The sequence below is a fragment of the Benincasa hispida genome, chromosome 4 (assembly GCF_009727055.1).
Source record: "Benincasa hispida cultivar B227 chromosome 4, ASM972705v1, whole genome shotgun sequence".
Classification (NCBI taxonomy): Eukaryota; Viridiplantae; Streptophyta; class Magnoliopsida; order Cucurbitales; family Cucurbitaceae; genus Benincasa; species Benincasa hispida.
This window is the reverse complement of record NC_052352.1, coordinates 15,675,052-15,696,541: the sequence shown is the minus strand read 5'-3', so window position 1 is coordinate 15,696,541 and position 21,490 is coordinate 15,675,052. Positions and strand designations below refer to the sequence as shown.

Below are 21,490 nucleotides of genomic sequence, written 5' to 3'. Positions count from 1 at the left end.
AGATTGCGGCAACACAAGAAGAAGAAAAGGAAAATGAAGCGGTAGAACCTGAGGTTGCGTCAACCTCAAAGTCAAATGAAACGAGAACTGTGAAAATTCAGTTACCACCCTTCCCTTAGAGGCTAAGGAAGAAGAAAAACAAAGAGGTACAGTACCAATGCTTCCTGTCTATGTTAAATAATTACATGTTAATATTCCTTTCAGTGAAGCGATTGAGAAAATGCCTGCCTATGCCAAGTTTTTGAAGGACATGGTAACTAAGAAAAGAGGTGCTGGAAAATTTTCCACGGTGGCATTAACGCAAAGTTCCAAATCTATTATCTCACCGAAGATGAGCGATCCTGGGAGCTTCACTATTCCTTGCTCCATAGGAGGACTCTATATTGGGCAAGTCCTGTGTGACTTGGGGGCCAACATAAATTTGATGCCACGGTCAATCTTTCGACAATTAAATGTGGGGCAACTTGTGCCCACCTACGTGATTCTCTAATTGATAGATAGATCTCTAGTTCATCTAGAAGGTAAGGTGAAGGATGTGCTGATCACGATTGATAAATTTATTTTTCCAGCTGACTTCATCATCCTAGACTATGAGGCCGACAAAGATGTGCCCATCATTTTGGGGCGACCTTTCCTATCAACAGGTCGTGCTCAAATTAATGTGCACAAGGGAGAAATCACTTTGAGCATAAACAGATAGAAGCTCAAGTTTAATATAATTCGTGCCATGAAATTTCCTGATGAGGAAGACCTGCAAGATTCTGATGATGACCTGAATTTGATTGAAGAAGAAAAGTCTGATGAAGAGTGTGAAGAAGAGGTTATCAACGTATCTGTAGCTGCTTTCAATGTGATCGTAGCAAAAACAAACAAAGAAGAAGGATCGATTACAACGCATGAAGAAGAGCCAAAAGAAGAAAGAAAAATAACGCAACTTTCTCTCATGGAACCACCAACCCATGAACTAAAAACCCTACCAACACATTTGAAGTACGCATTTCTGGGGCAGGATGAGAAGCTGCCATTGATTATTTCCTCTGCGCTCAACGCAGAATAAGTGAATGCGTTAATGAGCATTCTCAAGAAACATGTGCGAGCAATTGGCTGGACGCTTGCTGACATCAGAGGAATTAGCCCCGTGTACTGTATGCACCACATTCGTCTTGAGGATGACCACAAAGTAACTATTGAAAATCAATGTAGACTTAACCCTGCAATGAAGGAAGTCGTCAAAAAGGAGATTATCAAGTGGCTGGATGTGGGCATTATCTATCCAATTGCAGATAGCACGTGGGTCAGCCCCGTGCAATGTGTGTCGAAGAAGGGTGGAATGATGGTAGTCCCCAATGAGAACAATGAATTAATACCATAAAGAACCATCACTGGATGGTGCATCTGCATGGACTACCATAAATTGAATGCTGCCACAAAGAAAGATCACTTCCCTCTGCCATTCATTGATCAAATGCTAGACAGACTAGCAGGGAATGACTTTTATTGCTTTTTGGATGGATATGCTGAGTACAATCAAATCATGATAGCTCCTGAAGACCAAGAAAGACCACATTCACCTGCCCATATGGGACATTCGCTTTTCGTCGCATGCTGTTTGGCCTCTACAATATGCCAAGCACATTCCAAAGGTGCATGATGGTGATCTTTTTAGATTATCTCGAGGACTCAGTAGAAATATTTATGGATGACTTCCCTGTTTATGGGAACACTTATGAAGTCTGCTTTGCCAATTTGGAGAAAATTCTACAAAGATGTGAAGAGACGAACTTAGTGCCCAACTAGGAAAAATATCACTTCATGGTGAAAGAGGGTATAGTGTTGGGACATAAAGTCTCCCGAGAAGGGTTGGAGGCGGACAAAGCAAAGATCGACGCAATTGAAAAGCTTCCACCTTCAACCAGCGTGAAGGTTGTACGGAGCTTCTTGGGGCACGCTAGATTTTACAGACGATTTGTTAAGGACTTTTCTAAAATAGCACGACCACTGAGTGCGTTGTTAGAGGCAGATAGAAACTTTGAATTTGAAAAAATTGCCTCAACGCATTCCGAGTTTTAAAAGATGCATTGATTACCGTGCCCGTCTTGATTACGCTAGATTGGACACTACCATTCGAGATCATGTGCAACGCAAGCGAGTATGCGATGGGAGCTGCATTAGCGCAAAAGAAGAAAACTATCTTGCATCCCATCACATATGTGTGTAAAACTCTGAACCCTGCTCAACTTAATTATACCACCACTGAAAAAGAGCTCCTAGCTATGATTTTTGCGTTGGAAAAATTCTGGGCATATCTGTTGGGAACCAAGGTACTCATTCACATTGATCACTCAGCAATCAAATATGTGATGCCTATGAACACCATTTTGGAACTAGAGTTGTTCGACGTTTGGTGCATTGATTTCATAGGACTATTCCCACCATCGAATGGTAAAAAATATATTTTGTTAGCCGTCGACTACGTATCCAAGTGGGTAGAAGTAGTGGCATGCGCCGCAAGCGATGTGGCGATAGTCTCTAAATTCCTGAAGAAAAACATTTTCACTTGTTTGGGCACCCCACATGCTCTGTCTCTTATACACATCTAGATGTGTATAAGAGACAGCAGCTGTAGTCTCTAAATTCCTGAAGAAAAACATTTTCACTTGTTTTGGCACCCCACGTGCCATAATAAGTGATGAGGGGTCTCACTTTGTCAATCATACTGTCAAGGAGCTGCTGCGCAAATACAACATTCTCCCTGTCTCTTATACACATCTAGATGTGTATAAGAGACAGAAGCAGTGGCATGCGCCGCAAGCGATGTGGCGATAGTCTCTAAATTCCTGAAGAAAAACATTTTCACTTGTTTTGGCACTCCACGTGCCATAATAAGTGACGAAGGCTCCCACTTTGTCAATCACACTATCAAAGAATTGCTGTGCAAATATAATATCCTCCATAAAGTGGCTATCGCATACCATCCGCAGACGAATGGTAAGGCCGAAGTGTCCAACTGGGAGATCAAGCTGATACTTGAGAAAGTGGTAAAGCCTTCACAAAAGGATTGGGCAACAAAGCTCGACGATGCATTGTGGGCATACCAGACTGCATATAAGAAACCTATAGGTATGTCCCCATATGCGTTGGTATTTGGTAAAAAAGCATGTCATTTACCACTGGAGCTAGAACACAAAGCATTGTGGGCGATGAAGAAGTTAAACTTTGACTTAAAGTCAGCAAGAGAAGTGAGAAAACTTTAATTGGTCGAGCTAGAAGAATGGAGGATTAACGCATATGAGAACGCAAAGATCTACAAGGAGCGCGCAAAGCGCTGGCGTGACAAACACATATGCGGCAAGAACTCCAAGTCGAGCAGAAGGTTTTACTATTTAACTCACGACTAGGGCTCTTCCCTTGGAAATTAAAGTGACGTTAGTCCGGACCATTCATAGTCAGAGAGATATTCCCACATTGTGCGGTCGAGTTATCTAATGATGACAGAACCAACATATTCAAAGTTAATGGGCAACGAGTGAAAGTGTATCGTGGAGAAGGCTGGCATCGCCAAGTCGACTCCGTGGAACTGAGAAACTCTGAATGAGAAAGAAGGGGATGGTCCTTGCGCTATCAGATGATCGAGATTCATCAGGGACGCAAGTATTGTGAAGTACCCGCTGGAATCCTGAAATCTTCAACTTATCTCTACTCAATATCGAGGTGAATGATTTGTTTTTCTTGCAACGAAGACATAACTACTTTATTCGTTCACCGCATTCCAAAGGCAGAAGATCGCCGCAAAGCAAGATGCATCAACAAACAATGTGGGCGACAACACAAATTTGGGGGTTGTATTCTTCCTTGACTTTATTCCAAATTCTGCATTATCGCATCGCATTTTAATTTTGAAAATTTTATCACTGCATCCTCTTTGATTACCACAATCATTTAACTTTGATAAATCTAGTAAGTCCCTGCATGCTTTTATTTTTTTCATGTACACTAGAGTAAACTTAATTTTAGGACAGTCACCTCATGAAATATTTCTAAAAGTTAGTGGTCTATTAGTTTTCTTTCAAACTGACCCTTTACCAAACTTCTTAAGAACATCACATGACTTCTTTCAATCTATTGGCAATGAGGACATTGCCGCATTTTAAATTTGGGGGTGAGGTATTTATTTTCGACCTTGATATGTTTAGATCTATAAAAAAGGGGGGAGGGGGGAATTTTGAGAATAATAATTCCACTGTCAACGCAATGGGGAAACCCATATTGATAAGAGTTAAGTTGTGAAGAGCACTTACCCGTAGTTGGATGTCCGCATGACACACGTGGGGGCAAGCTAAAACGAAAGTAAGTCGCCAGGATCAACGCATAAATAAATGACTACATCTCCACTGCCAATAGGTATGAGTTTAGTTTGAGAAAGAGTGCCTTGCTCGTAGTTGGATGTCCGCATGACACACGTGGGGGCAAGCCAAAACGAAGTCGAGGCACTTGGATCAACGCATGGTCAGAGAAAAATAATAATGTAAAAAATATGCAAGGATAAAAATCAATTAGCACCCCAGTGAAAAAGTTTTTTTTGAAATAAATCATGCGATGTCCTGGAATCTTGTAAAGTCCTTTTTGAAGGTTAAACTTGCGGTCCGTAAGTTTTAGAAATATTTTAAGAAGAGACTTGAATAAGAATTAAGGAAATTTTGGTGTATAGGATTTGAATGAAGTATCCTTGAGAAATCTAGGAAAAAAGATTGAGGTCAACTTTCTAAAGGAAATCTTTAGCTTATGCTTGAGGACAAGCATTGTTTAAATTTGGGGTTGTGATAACGGGCAAAAATGCACGTTATTACAGTACTAAGTTATTAAACAATGAAGGTTTGCATTGATAAAATATGTAAGATTGTGTTCAAAAAGCATTAAGTTCATAACATTGCAGTCGCATGCGTCCATTGCATGAAAACAGTTTGTGTATTTTTGTGCAGAATATGCATTGACGCAAGGTGGAAAATGCGACCACAAGAAATCAACGGTTGAACGCAGCATTCTTTGCGGTGATTTGTGCTCACAAGTATCTGCTCAAGAAGGATTATCGCATAGAGTCGGCGTAACTTGGTGGGTGCATCTGGGTGAAAAGCATAATTAATCACGATGGGACAGAAAGCTGATGATGGTTGAGTTCGAATTAAATTGACAAGCCACTAACGAACTACTGTAGCAAGTACACTCAACTTTTCGGTGGCAAATATTCGGCGCATCCGACAGAGAATTAATGCCATCCCATCAGTGCAATCATAAAAGAGAAGAAATCTTTCATCCCGAAGCTCTATAAATACCGAAGGCAACCTTCAGTGAAGGAGTTCGGACAGTTAGAGATTTTTTCCTCAGAAAGAAACAATCTTGTTCATAGTTTTCCTTTTTATTTAGAAGGCAGAGCGAGAGAAGAGAAGTGACGTCGGAAGATCGCTCTGGTCAGCTTGAGAGAGAACCCAGAGGCGTGAAAAGCAGAGAGAGGGTCGACTCTTGCGAGAGTGAGACTATCTTTTGAATAGAGTAGAAAAGACAGTGTAAAAGTCTTGGAAAGCAAGAGATTGCTATTAGACTCTTTATTCTCATCTTGCATTATTATTTTGTATTTCAACTCTTTATCTATAAAATGGAACTTGCTATTTTACATCTGTTCACTCTCTTAAAGGCACGCATGAGTAGCTAACTTTATCGAATGGGTTGAGAAGAACTAAGCTAACATGACCTAGGATCTTCATCGCATGCGATTATCTTGTCTTATGTTGCGCCCAACACCCCTTTAGAGCTACTTGAGAGAGAGTCTAAAGAAAGAACCTAAGACTTGAGAGAGCTAGGTTAGAATCTAGACTCGAGAGAGCATAAGCAGGAGATAGGGACTTAGGGATAAGCTATGTTTTCTAACATGCATCGCATACACTTTAGAGATAGGTTATGATATTATGTGGTCGCCTTATTTATGTTTGTGTCATGTTGTCATCGCATAAATAAGAATAGAGGCTTATGTGTAGGTCCTATAGACTCATTGCATATATCGCATGCGTTCTAGTACTAGAAGTCATAGCATTTGTGTTGAGAGATGATTTGCTATTGAATATGTGTTGCATGATCGCATAACATGAACGCATCCTTGGAAGTCTTCTTGAAAATTATTCGATTTATTGGCTACCGCAAAGTCTTCTTGAAAATTATCACCGCATACCATTTTCCTTAGTCCCTGAGTTTGACCCTGGACTTGCCAGGAAACTCAGTAGGGTTTACACTTGAATTCTACTGAGAAAACTTGTTGCTCAATGCATTTCCATCACCGCATTTCATTTCATAATTTCATCTCATAAAATATCGCATCAGATACTAACTGCCCAACTTCATAACATTCTAGAAATAGCTAATAAATAAGAACTTAATTAATTTTTATGAGCAATTACAAGGTTCTTACTATCATACAATATTAGCTTTAACAATCCTAATGACTTTCAAAGATAACCCCAATCTGAGTCTCGCACTGTGAGAGAGTACCAGTTCTAGACCTTGGGTGGCTTCCCTCAGAACGTTCCGCTATTCGCTACCTAGGGGGAAATAAAACATTGGAAAACATAAGCTAGAAAGCACAGTGAGTGGTACCTTTTGAGAACATATAAAAACAAGTTTGATTTAAGGAACAGATTTGAGGGAAAACACTTTTCCCAAAAGATAACCCTCACAACAACAGTGCAACCCTCCCTGCCTGGTAACTGGATAACCCTGGCATGATCATGTATCTTGCTTATAGCCCGCCAAATGTGCACATGGTTACATTATCCCACTAGATGTGTTATAGGCACGCTAACAATTTCCCAGGGTACAATCTCAGTTTCCAATGCAAATTACAGCAACAATATACAATGAATGTAAGTCAACCAATAAAATCCAAGAAAACACATCTCCTGATAATGCCAATTTTCAAAACTTTGCATATATATAAAAACATATATACCGATAATTCAATATAACAAAATAATAATAACCACTCACAGTCCTCCTGTTTATCCTTCAAGACTTTGCTTAGCACAACTTCTAGCTTGGGTTTCCTTGAATTTCTCTTCTTTTCAAGAAATCCCAAATTAGTCCAAAAATTCCTCCAATAATTCTATTTTAATCCAAAAATAACTTTAAAATAGAATCATCAGCTCACCCCCTTTTGAAAATACTAAAATAGACTTAACTTTCAAAAAATAGCCTTTTGGAGGTTATTTTGGCAGGTCACGGGTCTAGGCTATAGGATGGGCATGGACGCGTGTGGCTTGGGTGTCGGGCATCAGGCATCGCACAGGGTGGGAAACTGGGTTGGGCATTTGCTTGATCGATCGCATGTAAGGTTGGCGGTGGGATGCGCACAGACGTGCGCTGCGATGTCAGCATGCCTTGCATTAGAAGTCTGCACTCGCCTGACGATGATGCACGGGCAGGGCTGAGCGATGGGTTGCTAGGCGCACACGCAAGTATGGGCATCGAGTGTTTGGCGCTGTGCTGTGCTATTCGTCCGACTAGGCCTTCAGCCTTTCAACGTCAATTCCTCGCTCCTCACAACTCCAACTCGAACGGCAGCCCGGGGCCTTGTACCTAACTCTCTTCTGGACACTCTTACATTAAAATCACTTAAATGTCATGATTGAGTTGTGAAAACCAAACTCCCCAACCAGCCCTATTTATAGGCGTCCAAACTCCTCACTGCTTGAAAACTCCAACTTCCTTGCATACTTATGTGCCTTCCTTCGGTGTTGCCAACGGCTACCCTTGCTAACTTTGCCTTGAAGTGGCTTCCTCTCCTTTAGCCAATGCAAAGTCCAAACTTTGCATGTCCTCTCAAGCCTCCACCTAGCCTTGGCTCAAATCCTAACTCTCCCTTGTTCAGCCACATGACCGGATGAATTTCCATCTTAGCCTTGCTCTCCAAGACATAACTTGTCAATGCATACTTCATCCAATGATTGCATGCTCTCTTGATCGCATATTCTCATCCAAGGCTTGACTCTTTCTTGGCCTTTACTAGCCTTAAGTCCTTTGCATGACTTCCCTTGGTCGTACTCTCTTTCCACACGATTGGCTTTCCCTTGGCACATGCCCTCCTTGGCCAACACATCCCCATGCGCTCACTACTTATACTTAGGCCATCACATGGTTTTCCAATGCATACAAAACCACCAACGCATGCACACCTCTTTGCCTAGGCCAACCTTGTCACATGCGTCCATGAGCCTTCCCTAACCTCTCCATGACCTGGTCATCGCATGATTTCAACACATAGGCATTTCCTTGCCCACCTTAAGCGATCAACTTCCAATTACCTTGGCCAACTCTTTATCGCTTCTTTTGGCCACCCACACCATGCGTTTATTGGGATTGATGTCCTACTTCTCCCAGAGTCTCGTTGTTTTGTAAAGATACACATTGTTTAATGAAAAAAATAATTGTTATTTAATTCTGGAATTTACTCATATCTAGTAAACAAAGCTCCTTGGTTATCTTATGTGAACTTAAGCATGTATATGTGATATACAAGTGAATCATGCCTTAAGTGATAACCTAAATAGGTCTGTAGTATAAGGATTGAGGTGGGATACCTGATCCTGGTGACATGATGGATACGGCCTGCTTTGTAGAGGTTTGCAAGTATTGTAAACTACTACAGATGGTAAATCCTAACCATTCATGTGGAGACGTGCAAGTAGGGGTGTCCTATACAAAGACTTTGTATAAGATCTGGACCACGAGATGACTAGACTTTGTATATAACACTGTTAATACTAGAGACTTGCATCTCACCTAAACGACCATAGGTGACACGACCCAATCCTGAGTGTTTTGGGAACTCCTACCTTTGAGGGCGATCCTTTGATTAGTATGGGTGAGAGTGGCCAGATTGCCAACTCAACATGCCTACCTTTTTAGGGACTTGTCTGATCTGGGAGCTGAGAACTCAATCCACAAGATGGAATTCACTCCTTTCTCGAAGCAAGGATAAATAGAGAGATTGCTCTCTTAAGGGCTGATTCCAGGGCTTGAACATAGTGGTCATAGCTTCTCTTTGGAAGAGAAGACTCAATCATAGTAGGACTATGACTTATGTTCATTAGAGAGATCAGTGGTACTTAAGGAGACAGATGTAACTATAGGGGCATAACGGTTATTGGCCCAGCTGTACTTACGAGCGATCTGTGAAGGGTTACGCACTGCTGATTGGTTAAGATGGATACATAATATATCTGTAGTAAGGAGAGTTCAGCTGTCGGTCTTTAGTGGAGTGTGGTGACATACAGAAATGCACATCATCTTAGGTCTTTTATTTAGAATTATGAGGGCTGTTAAGAAGAATATGCGGCAATTATGTTAGGAATTCATAAGAAAATGAGTTTGCGTCATTCAGCATTGAGAATCTCAGCTAACCCATTATGCGTTATTATGCGTTCAATTGTCTATTTTTATAGCTAACGCAGGAAGTGGATGCAGACGCAGAAGCCGGGCTATCGCATAGACAACCGCATGTGGAGAAACTCTCCATCGCAAAGGCGAACACATACAATCAACGCATGGGTGTTGTGGTAATCAACCACATGCTTTCATCGCATAGGATTTGCGATCGTCAAGCGATTATGATCATCGTGTAAAAGTTGCAGTAATTAAGCGAATGCGGTCACTACATGATAACCATAATAGTGGGATGAACGCAAGTTTGGTGGAATGAAGGCATCAACGCATATCTCGGGAAAACCAAAAGATGATGTTGAACATTTCACCTACTACGCTTTAGCAGTAGAGATTCAGAAAAGGACCAACGTGCCGCTAATGTCAAAATCAGAGCAGGTCCATTAATGCTCGGCGATCAAGCTTTATAAATAGAAGCCGTTGAGCAAAATTTCAATTCATTCAGGGTTTTCATCCAAGGTTTCCTACCTTTGGGGATCCTTGTGATCCAGACGAACGCGTTAGAAGAAACCTTGAGAGTTCTTCATCTCCTTCATCCATTTCGAGTGACTACCGGAGCCTTCACTAGAGTTAGATCTCAAGAGAGTCAGCTCCACCGCCCTTCCATGGCACCACCGATAGCCTTGACACACATTTGCTAGAAGCAAAAGACATTGCTTCCAGCTGGTCCTTTCATTTTCTCTTCTTTTCTTATATTGTATTGTATTACATTTTGGATTAAGAAATTAATACATTGTGTGTTCAATGCATTTCTATGTTTCCTTCGATTCCATCTCCATCTTTCTTTGCTTGGCACCTTTAACATTCATTGCATCACTTAGTGAGACTGTTAGAGTATTGATAACTTGTAGAAATACAAGTTATTTATGCTGTCTTATCTAGATATTGCAGCCAAAAGAGAAGGAATATGCGTTGATTGTATGAAAATGAGCTCAGAAATACAATAATTATGAATTATCGCAATTACACCTACTAACATCATCAAGATGGTAGAAGAGGATATTTTTACTCTGTTTTGCAGGAAACTAAGTCACCGCTTGTGATCAAGGCTCAATGAGAAATTGAACAACGCATCTCTATTACATTGCGCTCGTCAATCTACAATGAAGAGACGATTAACACAATGATGGTGCAATACGACAGTCCATCCAGAGCTGAATTTCAACCGCATGCGGTAATAAAAACAAGACCGCACACGAGCAATCGATTGAAAGATGCAGCTGAGCAATGCATACGTGGAGGATTGTGACACGTGTACAATTAACCGTTGTGTAGATTTGACGGTCTGATTGCATAATAAAAGGAATATTTATTCCTCCATCTTCGAAATTTCCATAACAAGAAGGGGGGTCCACAAGCCAAGAGTCAAAGCTTTTCACCTCTTAACACCCTTTTAGAATTTAGAAGATATACTTGATATGAGTATAATTGATACGAGGGCTAATTTCTGCTGGTTTATTGAGAGAAAGGCTGAGCTGAGTACTGATTAGAAGAAATTCGGGAAGAGAAGAGACAAGGCCGAGAGGTGAGTCTCAGTGCAAATCTGCCAGATCCCCACCGTGAAGCTCTATGCTTAGATCCTTTCTACCGGTTGAGCAAGCCTGAAAGGGAAGCTCATCCATCCGTTCACTTCATCCACCCCGACAAGAAAATATCCATCCAGATCAGCGCTAAGATGTTGGCGCTTATTTATATTTGTTTCTAACCTATTTCATCAAGTGTATTTCATCTTCTAATTATCTTCATTCACAAATCATGTATCAGACGCTAAATGGATTTATTGAATGTCTCGATCACTTTCACTACCACTTTTCTGTCTATTTTCGTTCCTCCATTAATCGATTTCTCCATGAAGTTTTCTTAATACCTTAGTAATTAATATGGATTAAACGAGTAACTTAATTTGTGCTAAAGAGATAAATATGTTTAGCTAAGGCATGCTAGATGGCATCTTCGCCTTCGAGAGCAGAAGTGAAGATGTCATTCTGATATGTTGAGAGAAGGTTAGAAGAATGCATTAACTAAAGCGAGTAGTACTTCCAGAGATGGAAGCAACCTTGCGTTCATTACGTTCATCCTTATTTCACCATAGAGATGTGGGAACGTGGCCGATCATCGAGAGGTGTACGCCAAGGGAAAAGCGGAACAATACTTATATCTTTAACACAATTAAGGAACTTGTGCTATTTATACTAGTTATCTTTTCTGTTTCTGCTTCGTACATAAGACTTGTCACCACATTACACGATCTTTGCATAATCTTCACAGCCAGCCTTGACCTCAGTATCTTGTATCATGAATCTTGTATCTTTTATCATCTTTGTTTAGATTTACTTTATCGCAATTTACTTTAACGTAATTTATGTTATTAACGCATTTTTACCGCTTTACTTTACATTATCACATGTTTAATTTCCTGTACACAAGAACTTTATTAATTTGAAAAAAAACCCCTAGTCGCATGTATCAAAAGCATAACGCAATAAGCTAAAACAGTTTATGTGTTCGACATCGAACCACACCAAGAAACTTGCGGTGAAATTATACTTGGTTTCAACGCAAGGAAACTTGTGACAACGCACAGCATACTACAAGAACATTTGTCAATAATGCATATATATAAGTAGTATCATATATCATCATCGCATAAAATCTATGTCACAACAAGTTTATGACGCATGTGATTATATTTTGCGTTTACAAGTTTATGGCATGGACATGCATTGCATTATACAAATTTTGCGATTGTCAAGTTTATGGCACCGTTGCCGGGGAACTGGTAACGGGGACATGGACTTGAGCCTTGCGCGCATCATTGTATAGTTTATGTCATTACAAGTATCGCATATTTAATCATGCAGATTAGAGATATGAAGCAAGTAGCAAACCACCGAAAGGTGTGCATTGTGCAAGTGTGTGAGAAAACCTTATTTACTTAGTGTGAAGCTATAGCAACGCCTGTATATAGGCAGGCGCAATGCTTGTCAATAAGTAAAGTCAGCAATAACTAATTACCCGAGAGGGTAAGTGGTTGGTCGCATTAAGCAATGTAAGCCAGTGTTCACTAGAGATAGGAATAATCTTGCATCAGCCAAGTTTATGTGATTATCTTGTCTTATGAGCGCACCATTCATCATTTAGGCATACTTGGAAGAGTAGTCCAAAATCCAAATCTAAGTCTCGGGAGAGTGGATTGGATCGCATAAACAAGAATGGGGAACTTAGGAATAAGCTTTGTTTGCTATTACACAGCATATGCACCCTACGAAGAGGATATTGCATGCATCCAAGAAGTAAGATATAACATCCCGAATTTCAGGAAAATTTAAGTTAATTATCTAAAATTATTGAGTTTAAAATTTCCCTTTCATTTGGAAAATTGGGGTTAAATTGAAATAATTGAAAAAAATTTATTGGTTAAATTGAATTTAATTGATTAGATATTCGAACTGATTATCTTGAAAATACTGAATTTTGCTTCCCTTTGATTTTGGATTTTAGGGTCAACTTAAAAAAAAAATAAAAAAAGATAATTAATTTCATGTGGTTTTGAATTGATTTAAATATTTGGAAGGATATAATTTGTATCAAATTGATAGATCTTATGCCCTTTAATTTTGGTTTTTGAAGCCTAAGATAATTTGAAAAGTTAATTGAAATCATGCTCAAATTTGGTCGATTTCCAGAGTTTGAATTGTTGGATCGTTCTCAAATTTGGTTAGCCTTTTCGAGACATATTGAGTTTCCTTTTGAGCGGTTGGATCGTTGTTTGAAGCCTTGGTTTGTTCGTAATCACTGCTGAATAAAATATGTAAACTAGAAATTTCCTTCTCTCCCACTCTCGCAAACCCTCCTCATGCAAGACCCTCACTACCAGCAGCTATCCTAAACAATTTATGCCGTCCGACAGTAACACACATTGCCTATCTATGGCAGCCACAAGTCGACGAGCCGTCTGCCGCCATTGTCCCTCTTTGTCAGAATTTTGAGGAAAACCTTGGGTAAGACTTATTTTTTCTTATAATTTGGGAGGTGAAGTTCACCCCTTTGATTTTGGTTTAAATCAGTAACCTCTCTTTGGTTTGAAACTTAGATTTAAGATTTGAAAGTTTTGAGGCATTGACCATCAAACTGGATACCATTTTGTTTTGTAGAAAATTGGTGAAGATCGGTAAGTTTTGTCAGTTGTTGGATGGTTATTCTTTTGGGTTGAGAGTAATAGTGGGAAAATTAAGTTATTGATTTTGGATTTAATTCATGATCGATTGGTAAATTAAATCGAGTATTCGAATTTCTCTTGGACCAAGCCACAACTTTAGTTTGATTCAAACATCCTAAAGAAGTTCAAAGGAGATTTCATTTTGCGTTTTTTTTACCAAGTTGAGGTAAGTAATTTTACTACTGAAACTGCCCTAGTGCCTGACAATGATAATTATGATTTATTGAGAATTATTAGTTAGCATGATATTTATGTCTAACTTCATTGACTGAGGTTTGAAATGACTGGAGTCAGGAATTGACAAATATGATTTACTGAGGATATATTGATAATTTGATGTTTATGTATGCCTTGCTGATATGAGAGTTTAAAAGGCTAGTTACACATAGAGATGTTTGAATACTAATATGATTTGAGTATATTATTTTTATTGAAGATCTTGCTGAATCCGAGAAGGATGAGATGCATACATATGTTGTAAAGCTATGATGGAGAAATTTATATGTATATTGTAGAATCACGATGTGAGATGTATATGTATGTTATAGAACCATGTTGCGATTGTGATGTCGAGATTGTGATAGTGATTTTACTAATTAGTTAGAGTGTTCACCAATTTGTGTTTCCTTTGGGATTCATCAGATATTATGTTTCCTTCGGGATTCACCAGCTTTTGTTTCCTTCGGGATTCACCAGATATTGTCTTTCCTTCGGGATTCACCAGTTTGTGTTCCTTCGGGATTTACCAGTTTGTGTTTCCTTTGGGATTCACTAGTTTGTGTTTCCTTCGGGATTCACCAGATATTCCGTTTCCTTTGGGATTCACCAGATTGTGTTTCCTTTGGGATTCACAAGAGGTATGGGCATATTTAGCTACAGTTGGATAGAACTCAGTTTTTCATATATGTATGTGTCCCATGAGAACTAGTACAGTTTATATGTTCCACCAGAGGTAGGCATCTAGAGGACATAGATGCTTAACCTGACTCTAGTAGTGGGATTACATACTGAGTATTTTATACTCATGCTTTCTCATGTTGTTGTTTCAGGTAAGGGTTGAGATACACCAGCGATGGACAAACGGAATTCGTGATCGAGCCACTGGGACTAGTTTTATGCTTCTACTCATAAGATTTAGATTTCTTTTCATGTTTTTCTTAACTTTCAGTTTTGATGTTTGAAACTTACTATTAAGAATCATTTTCAGACTTATTTATTATCATTTATGATTTATAGGTACTCTATTGTTGTTTTTAATATTTGAATTTAATGAAAGCCTTTTGCACTTACCTTTTTTATTTAGCATTTATTTCACCATAAAAGAGTGTCATTTTAAGTTCTATGCATGCATGTATTTAGTAACGGCCTAACTTAAGTCCTAGGGGGTCGAGTCGTTACATATGATATGGTGTTGGTATACGGTCATCCCGACATTTCGCATACACATCGCATACGTCCTAGAGTTAGGCACCAGTGTGTGTAGCATGATCGCATAGCTTGCGTTGGCTGAGGTCGCCCATGCGGTCACTCTTAAGGGTTGCGATGAAGACATCCCCATATTTTATCTATTTTCCATCCATTTACTTCACGTCAACAGTTGTCGTGTCTCTACCTCCCATTCAAACTTCTCATTACTTTGTCTATTAGTTAGGAGTAGGAGTAGTTGTAGCTTAAAACCCCCAATCATTCTTTTATTCATTCGCCGCATACACGTTACCGCATACGTCTAGCTATAAGTCCTTGAGTTTGACCTCGGATCAACCGAGAAACCTGCGTTCATGTTATACTTGGCATGAACGCAAGAAAACTTGTGATGGGAATGCATGGCCATCGCATACAATCGTTAACGCATAGTTTCATTCCAACGCATGACCACTGGCGCATGAGTATCAACGCATACCTTAAGACATGCATCGCCTATTGCGTCCCTCTAATTTAGTCATCAAGTCTTTGACGGCTAATTTTCGTCACCAGAATGCCTGGAAAAAATGGTGGAACCCATGGCTAAAGAGTTTAATCAGTTATTCAAGTACCATTGGAGCTTCGAGCTACAGGCCCATGAGATCCTCTTGGTAGATCAATGGATTCAGTTGAGGATCAATTCTTGGTGTTGATTTGAAATGTTTAAATTGACAAGAGAAATTTTGATTATATATGATATAATTGGTATGATGTATGAGATACATCTAGTGGAGGATTGATGTAAATGCGATTTACACTAAGTACTATGGAATAGAAAAAGAACTTGGTTTATATGTTTGTTGAGATGAAATATTAAAACTATAGGTTATAAATATAGTATGATAAGTTGGTTATAATTTATATTTATAATAATATTAATTATTGGATAATTAATTCTTTTGCTTTAATAACCAAGTGAGTGGGTGGTTATTGAATTCATGGTAACCGTGAGTTTAAAAGGAAAGTGGTTTTCCTAATTTAAAAAGAAGTTTTACAAATGCTAAAAAGTTTTTTGAGTTTTCTCTCTCGCGCAAAAGATACTCACGTAGTCGTCAAGTAAATACAGATTTATTAAACGACGGCTAGGTGAGTTAAACGATCGAGCAGAGTATAGCTAAACGATCGTGCAGTATTTACTAACGATCGGATAGTTTTGCTAGATGATTGCTTACCCTAAGTAAACGATCGTGTAGAGTCTATAGGCGATAGACCGAGCTAAATGATGAGCTAAACGATCGCATAGCTTTTGCTAGACGATCACATAGTTTTATCTAAACGATTGGGCATCGACTTATACGATAGGTCTCTGCCATCTCCCACTTGCCCAGTCATGTATGCAATTAGTGTTTCCTCCTTCGTCTTCCTCCTTCCAAGTCCGAACAGAGCCCAGCCTCTGGATTTTCACACTGAGAATACCAAGGTCACCTTGTTGGTGGTGTCAGGCTCAACTCGACACCGTCGAGGTTTACTGGAGGCCATTCATGGTGCTATGGAGGTCGTTCGTGTTGCTGAGGAGATCGTGACCGAGGCGATCATTGAGGATGATCGCGAAGTGTTCGAGCTGTGTTCGTTGCTATGTTACGGTCGTGTAGATCAAGCGTTCGAGGTTATTGTTGTTCGACCGTTTATTGAGCAAGGAGCATGGAGACGAGGCGACAAATGATCGTAGAGTTCTTCCTTGTTCATTTGTTGTTCACGCTGTAATTTCTCTATTATTTGCATAACCGTTTATGTTTGAAGTCGACTATAAATGTAAGTGTTCATTCATGATTGTAATTTGGAATAATCTTGTTCCACTGCTCATGGAAATCTCGCTTCCGATTTTCTTCAATTGGTATCAGAGCCAGGTTCTCTGATATTTGAAATTACAGATCTGAATTGAATGCATTTTTCAGTCGTGGTGGGTTTCTGCATTTGTGGTTAACCGTTTTCTGCATTTGTGGATGAATATGATGAACGTTTCGGGTTTAAATTACCTTTTTGTTAAAGCTTTCAGTATTACAAAGTGTTAATTGTAAGGGCCCTTGTGTTTTTGGGTGAAATTAACAATGTAATCGAGTCTGTAATTCAAAAAGTTTGAGTTTTTCGAGTGGTTCGTGAGGAAACCGGTTCAGAGTTCGGTGCATGACGATGCAGATCTCAATGAAGAAAAGACCAAGCATTGGTCAGATCGTGTAGCCTCAGGTAAACGATCGTTTGGGATTTTATAAGTGATCGTTTTAGTCATTTTCTAGCACGACCGTTGTAGTATATTTCTAATCGATCGTTTAGCTAATGCTAAGTAATGGTGTAAATCGTTTACCATATCGCGTAGCGTTGGTTGCCATGGATCGCCTCGGCATTGGAGGTAGACGATCATAGATGGTTAGCAAGCTCATCACTAGTTAACTACCTATGCGATCGCACGTATGCCAGATACAGAGCGCTAGCTAAGCGATCGCTTAGTGATAGTGCTTTGCAGCATCGTAGTTGCTTAGACGACCGTGGAAGGCGGGGTTTTACGGAAATGTGCTAAATGATGATCGTGTACTTTAGCTTCACGCTTAGTAAAGGTACATGATCGAGTGTAGTAATAGCTAAATGATCGTTGGATTTTTTCTAGACGATCGTATAGTAAATGCTAAACGATCGTTTAACTCTTGGAGCGCTGGTAAGTGATAAAGCAAAGCGTTTGTTTTATCGTGTAGACAATCGCGGGGTGCTTAGTACACGATGGTGGGAGAAGCGATGCTTTTTCGAGCGGTTCAAGACCCGGTTTGCTTGTTTGAACCGGAGACTCCTTGTCTTTGTAATAGTTAGCTTTCATTTTGTGTTTTTAAGGCAATTTCACCCGGTTCATCAATTTTTATTGTTTATACATGTGATGTATGGTACTTATATGCTAAAATGTTTGTCATATAATTAAAAGCCCACCTTAGGTTGTGCAATTATTCATGCATCATGTATTATAAATGTTATAATATTGCATGAAGAAATTACTTGAAAGCATGCGCATGCATCATGAAATATAAGAGTTATATTTTGCATGCAGTGAGCATTATCATGCATCATCCTTTTATTATAAGTGTTATAGTCTAAGGGTGAATGCATGTTTTGCTTGTTTCATTGTGGTTTTGTATATATGTTATATAAAAGAAGTAACAACGAATGGACAATGCATTGAGCATGATACTTAGGCTGTTTATAAGCGTTATGAATGGTTTGCATGTGTTAGTTTCACATTGTGGTGGTTGCTTCCGTTTATAAGTATTATAAAGGAAATTAGACCTAAAATCAATAAATCAGAGTTGCATGCAGACTTAGGATGAACTCAAGTTTGTAAAAGGATTTTAAAATTGGATTGAGATAGACCTAAGTTCAAATGGTTCTAAAGAGTTTAGTAACCTAGATTAATCTTTTAAAATCGATTTAATAGGATTAAATTGATTGAATAAAAGATTAAATTTATTGTAAACCTATCTATAAGGGACCTTTTGCCTAAGGTGGGTTTTGGCTAGGCTAGGGTTCTTAAGTTGACGGAAACGTAACACCCCTACCTGGGAACCTACCTGAAAAGGTGAATTAGATATATTTTCAACAAGCATGCAACGTTTTGGTCAAAGACTCCGTTAAATAGTTTAATGGATGATGATCAAAAGTTGTTTAACTATCCAAGGTAAATGTTACTCTTGGGAAAACCTAAAAGTCACTTAGTTAAAATCCTTAGCCGTGTTTTTTTTAAGTAAGCTAAACCCTAGGCTATAAAATACTCAATGGAAGGAAGAGGTGTATCAGATATGTCTATGATTCCACTCAGTTTCTCTTTGTATGTTCACATTGTGAGATTCATGCTTGGCCTCGTGGTGCCTAGGATGCATCCCTCTTCGGTTAGTGTTTGCATGAGTCAATATAAAGGTGAACGGATAGAGTGTTTATAGTAAGTGGGTAAAGGGTGTGTGTCAACACGTCTTATGGTCTCTGTCATTGGTTCACACCATGAGATCATTCTGTACGCCCTTGTGTCGCCTTCGGAGCGTTCCCCTTCGGATGGGTTTCGTGCAATTGGTCAATAATAAGATGAACTCAAAAAATGGATAGGGTGGCTTTAGGTTTTGCCCTAATCGGATTTTTTCCCTTCGAATTGGCCTTTTGGGACAGACCTCTATGGCTTAAAATGACAGGTCACACTTACGAGAGATTGTTAAGTAAGTTAATGATCTCTTGGCCAAATCAATGATGGCTAGTCATTATAGGAGCAAGAGTTGTTCTAGTATTAATGACTGATAAAGAACTTCTCAATTCAGAGGAGGGATGACTGACCTCCGTTCGACGACTTTTGTCCTAAACCTTTGAAGCGTCATTGCGAAACTAGATGTCACATAAGGTTCATGTTAGTTTTGCCAAAACCTTATTGGATGTTGTTTTGTTTTACAACGGGTATTTGCTTAAAACCTAACGTAGGTCAATGTGTTTTTCTTTTCAGCAACTCGTTAGTATTACCGTTTAAAGCATTTTAAAATGACTGATTACTTACAGTGGAAAGAATCGTGTAAAACGAATTTTGTGGCAAACGACCTCCATCCCACGACTCTCCAAAAGAGGAGATAAAACAGTAAATATGATTTATTGGTCTTGGAGACATGTTTGGTAAAGAATGATGATTCTTCTTGGATCCTCGATTCAGGTGCTACAATTCATGTCAGTTCCTCTTACCAAGGATTCAGTTTCTGGCAAACGTTGCCATAGGGAGAGATGACTCTTCGAGTCGGTATAGGTGAGGTTGTTTCAGTTGTTGCTGTAGGAATGCTGAAGTTATTTGTTGACAAGAAACGTTATCTGTTACTAGATAATGTTCTGTAGTTCCTCATATTAAGAGGAATTTAATCTTGGTTTCTTGTCTCATTGAACAAGGCTACACTGTTTCCTTTTCTGAGAATAAAGTGTTTAATTTCAAGAATGAAATGGAGATTGGTTATGGTTTAATGGAAAATAACTTAAATGTACTAAGGTCGTTAGTCATAAAAGCCTTTTTTAACACTGAAATGTTCAGTACGACAACAACAGTTAAAAGACCAAAGGTTTCTCCAAAGGAAAAAGCCCATCTTTGAAATCTTAGGTTAGGTCACATCAACCTCAATAGGATTGAGAAATTGGTGCAAAGTGTACTTCTAAAGAGTTTAAAAGAAAACTCCTTGTCGGTATTGTTGGGGTTTGTGCCCTGTGTCCAGTAATTTGTTAACAACTTTGTACTAACACTTGTGATGTATAATATAAATGATATTTACTTCACTACTTGACTTGCACATTTAGATGTTTTTCATTTTACCACAAACCAATAAACTTAAAATCTCTGGTTATCTGTATGTAACTTAAGCATGTATGTGGTGACATACAAATGGATCATGTCTTGAGTGATAAATAAAATGGTCTGTAGTATATGGATATAGGAGGGAAACCTTATCCTGGTAACGCTACGGATGCGGTCCGCTTTGTGGAATGGTCACTAGGATAACCATAGATAACATAACCTCAATCCTGAGTGAGTTGGGAACTCCTATCATTGAGGGTGGTCCTTTGTTTTGCATGTGTGCGAGTGGCCAGAACGCTAGCTAAAACCTGCCATTTTGGTGATTCATTTGATTTGAGAGCTGGGAACTTAGCTACACCAGATAGAATTCACTCCTTCCCCAAGGCAGGGGCAAGTAAATAGATAGCTCCCATAAGGACTGATTCCAAGGCTTGAACGATGTGGCGCCACACACCTTCTCATGGTTCGAGAGGTGTTCACACATAGTAGGACTATGTTGTATTGTTCATTAAAGGGATCAGTGGTACTTAAGGAGGAAGATGTAATTAACGGGGCAAAATGGTAAATTGGCATGCTATAATTACGAGCATCTGTGAAGGGTCATCGTACTGATGATTGGTTATATCCAATGGACATAGAAATATATCTATGGCAAGAAGAGTTCAACTGTCGGTCTTTAGTGCAATGCCTGGCAGTTAACGGATGGTGGATATCGTGACTAAAGAGTTTCGTCAGCTATTCACATACTGTTGGAGCTTTGAGCCATAGATTCATAAGGTCCCCTTGGTAGCTTGGATACAAGTTGAGAGTTAGTTTTTGAGTCAATTTGAAATGTTCAAATTGACAAGAGAGAGTTCGATTATATATGATATAATTGAACGAGTTAATTAAATATGATATAATTAACTTTATGTATGAGATACATTAATTTGGAGGAAATTTGATATAAATATGATTTATATCTAGTAGAGGAAAAAATATTATAATTAATATTTGATATTAATTTATAAGTTATGAATATGATAAGATCACATTAATTG

General features: G+C 39.0%; 1 protein-coding gene across 1 annotated transcript in view; it reads right to left on the bottom strand.

Annotated features, from left to right (window-relative positions):
* Positions 1 to 15,533, bottom strand: part of LOC120076106 (homeobox protein knotted-1-like 6) — a 61,882-nt gene extending 46,349 nt beyond the window's left edge. The window contains exon 1 of the mRNA XM_039029884.1: positions 15,454 to 15,533. Within this exon, the coding sequence (XP_038885812.1) occupies positions 15,454 to 15,533 (80 nt within the window). The remainder of the gene's footprint in view (positions 1 to 15,453) is intronic.
* Between the last annotated feature and the right edge of the window lie 5,957 nt (positions 15,534 to 21,490).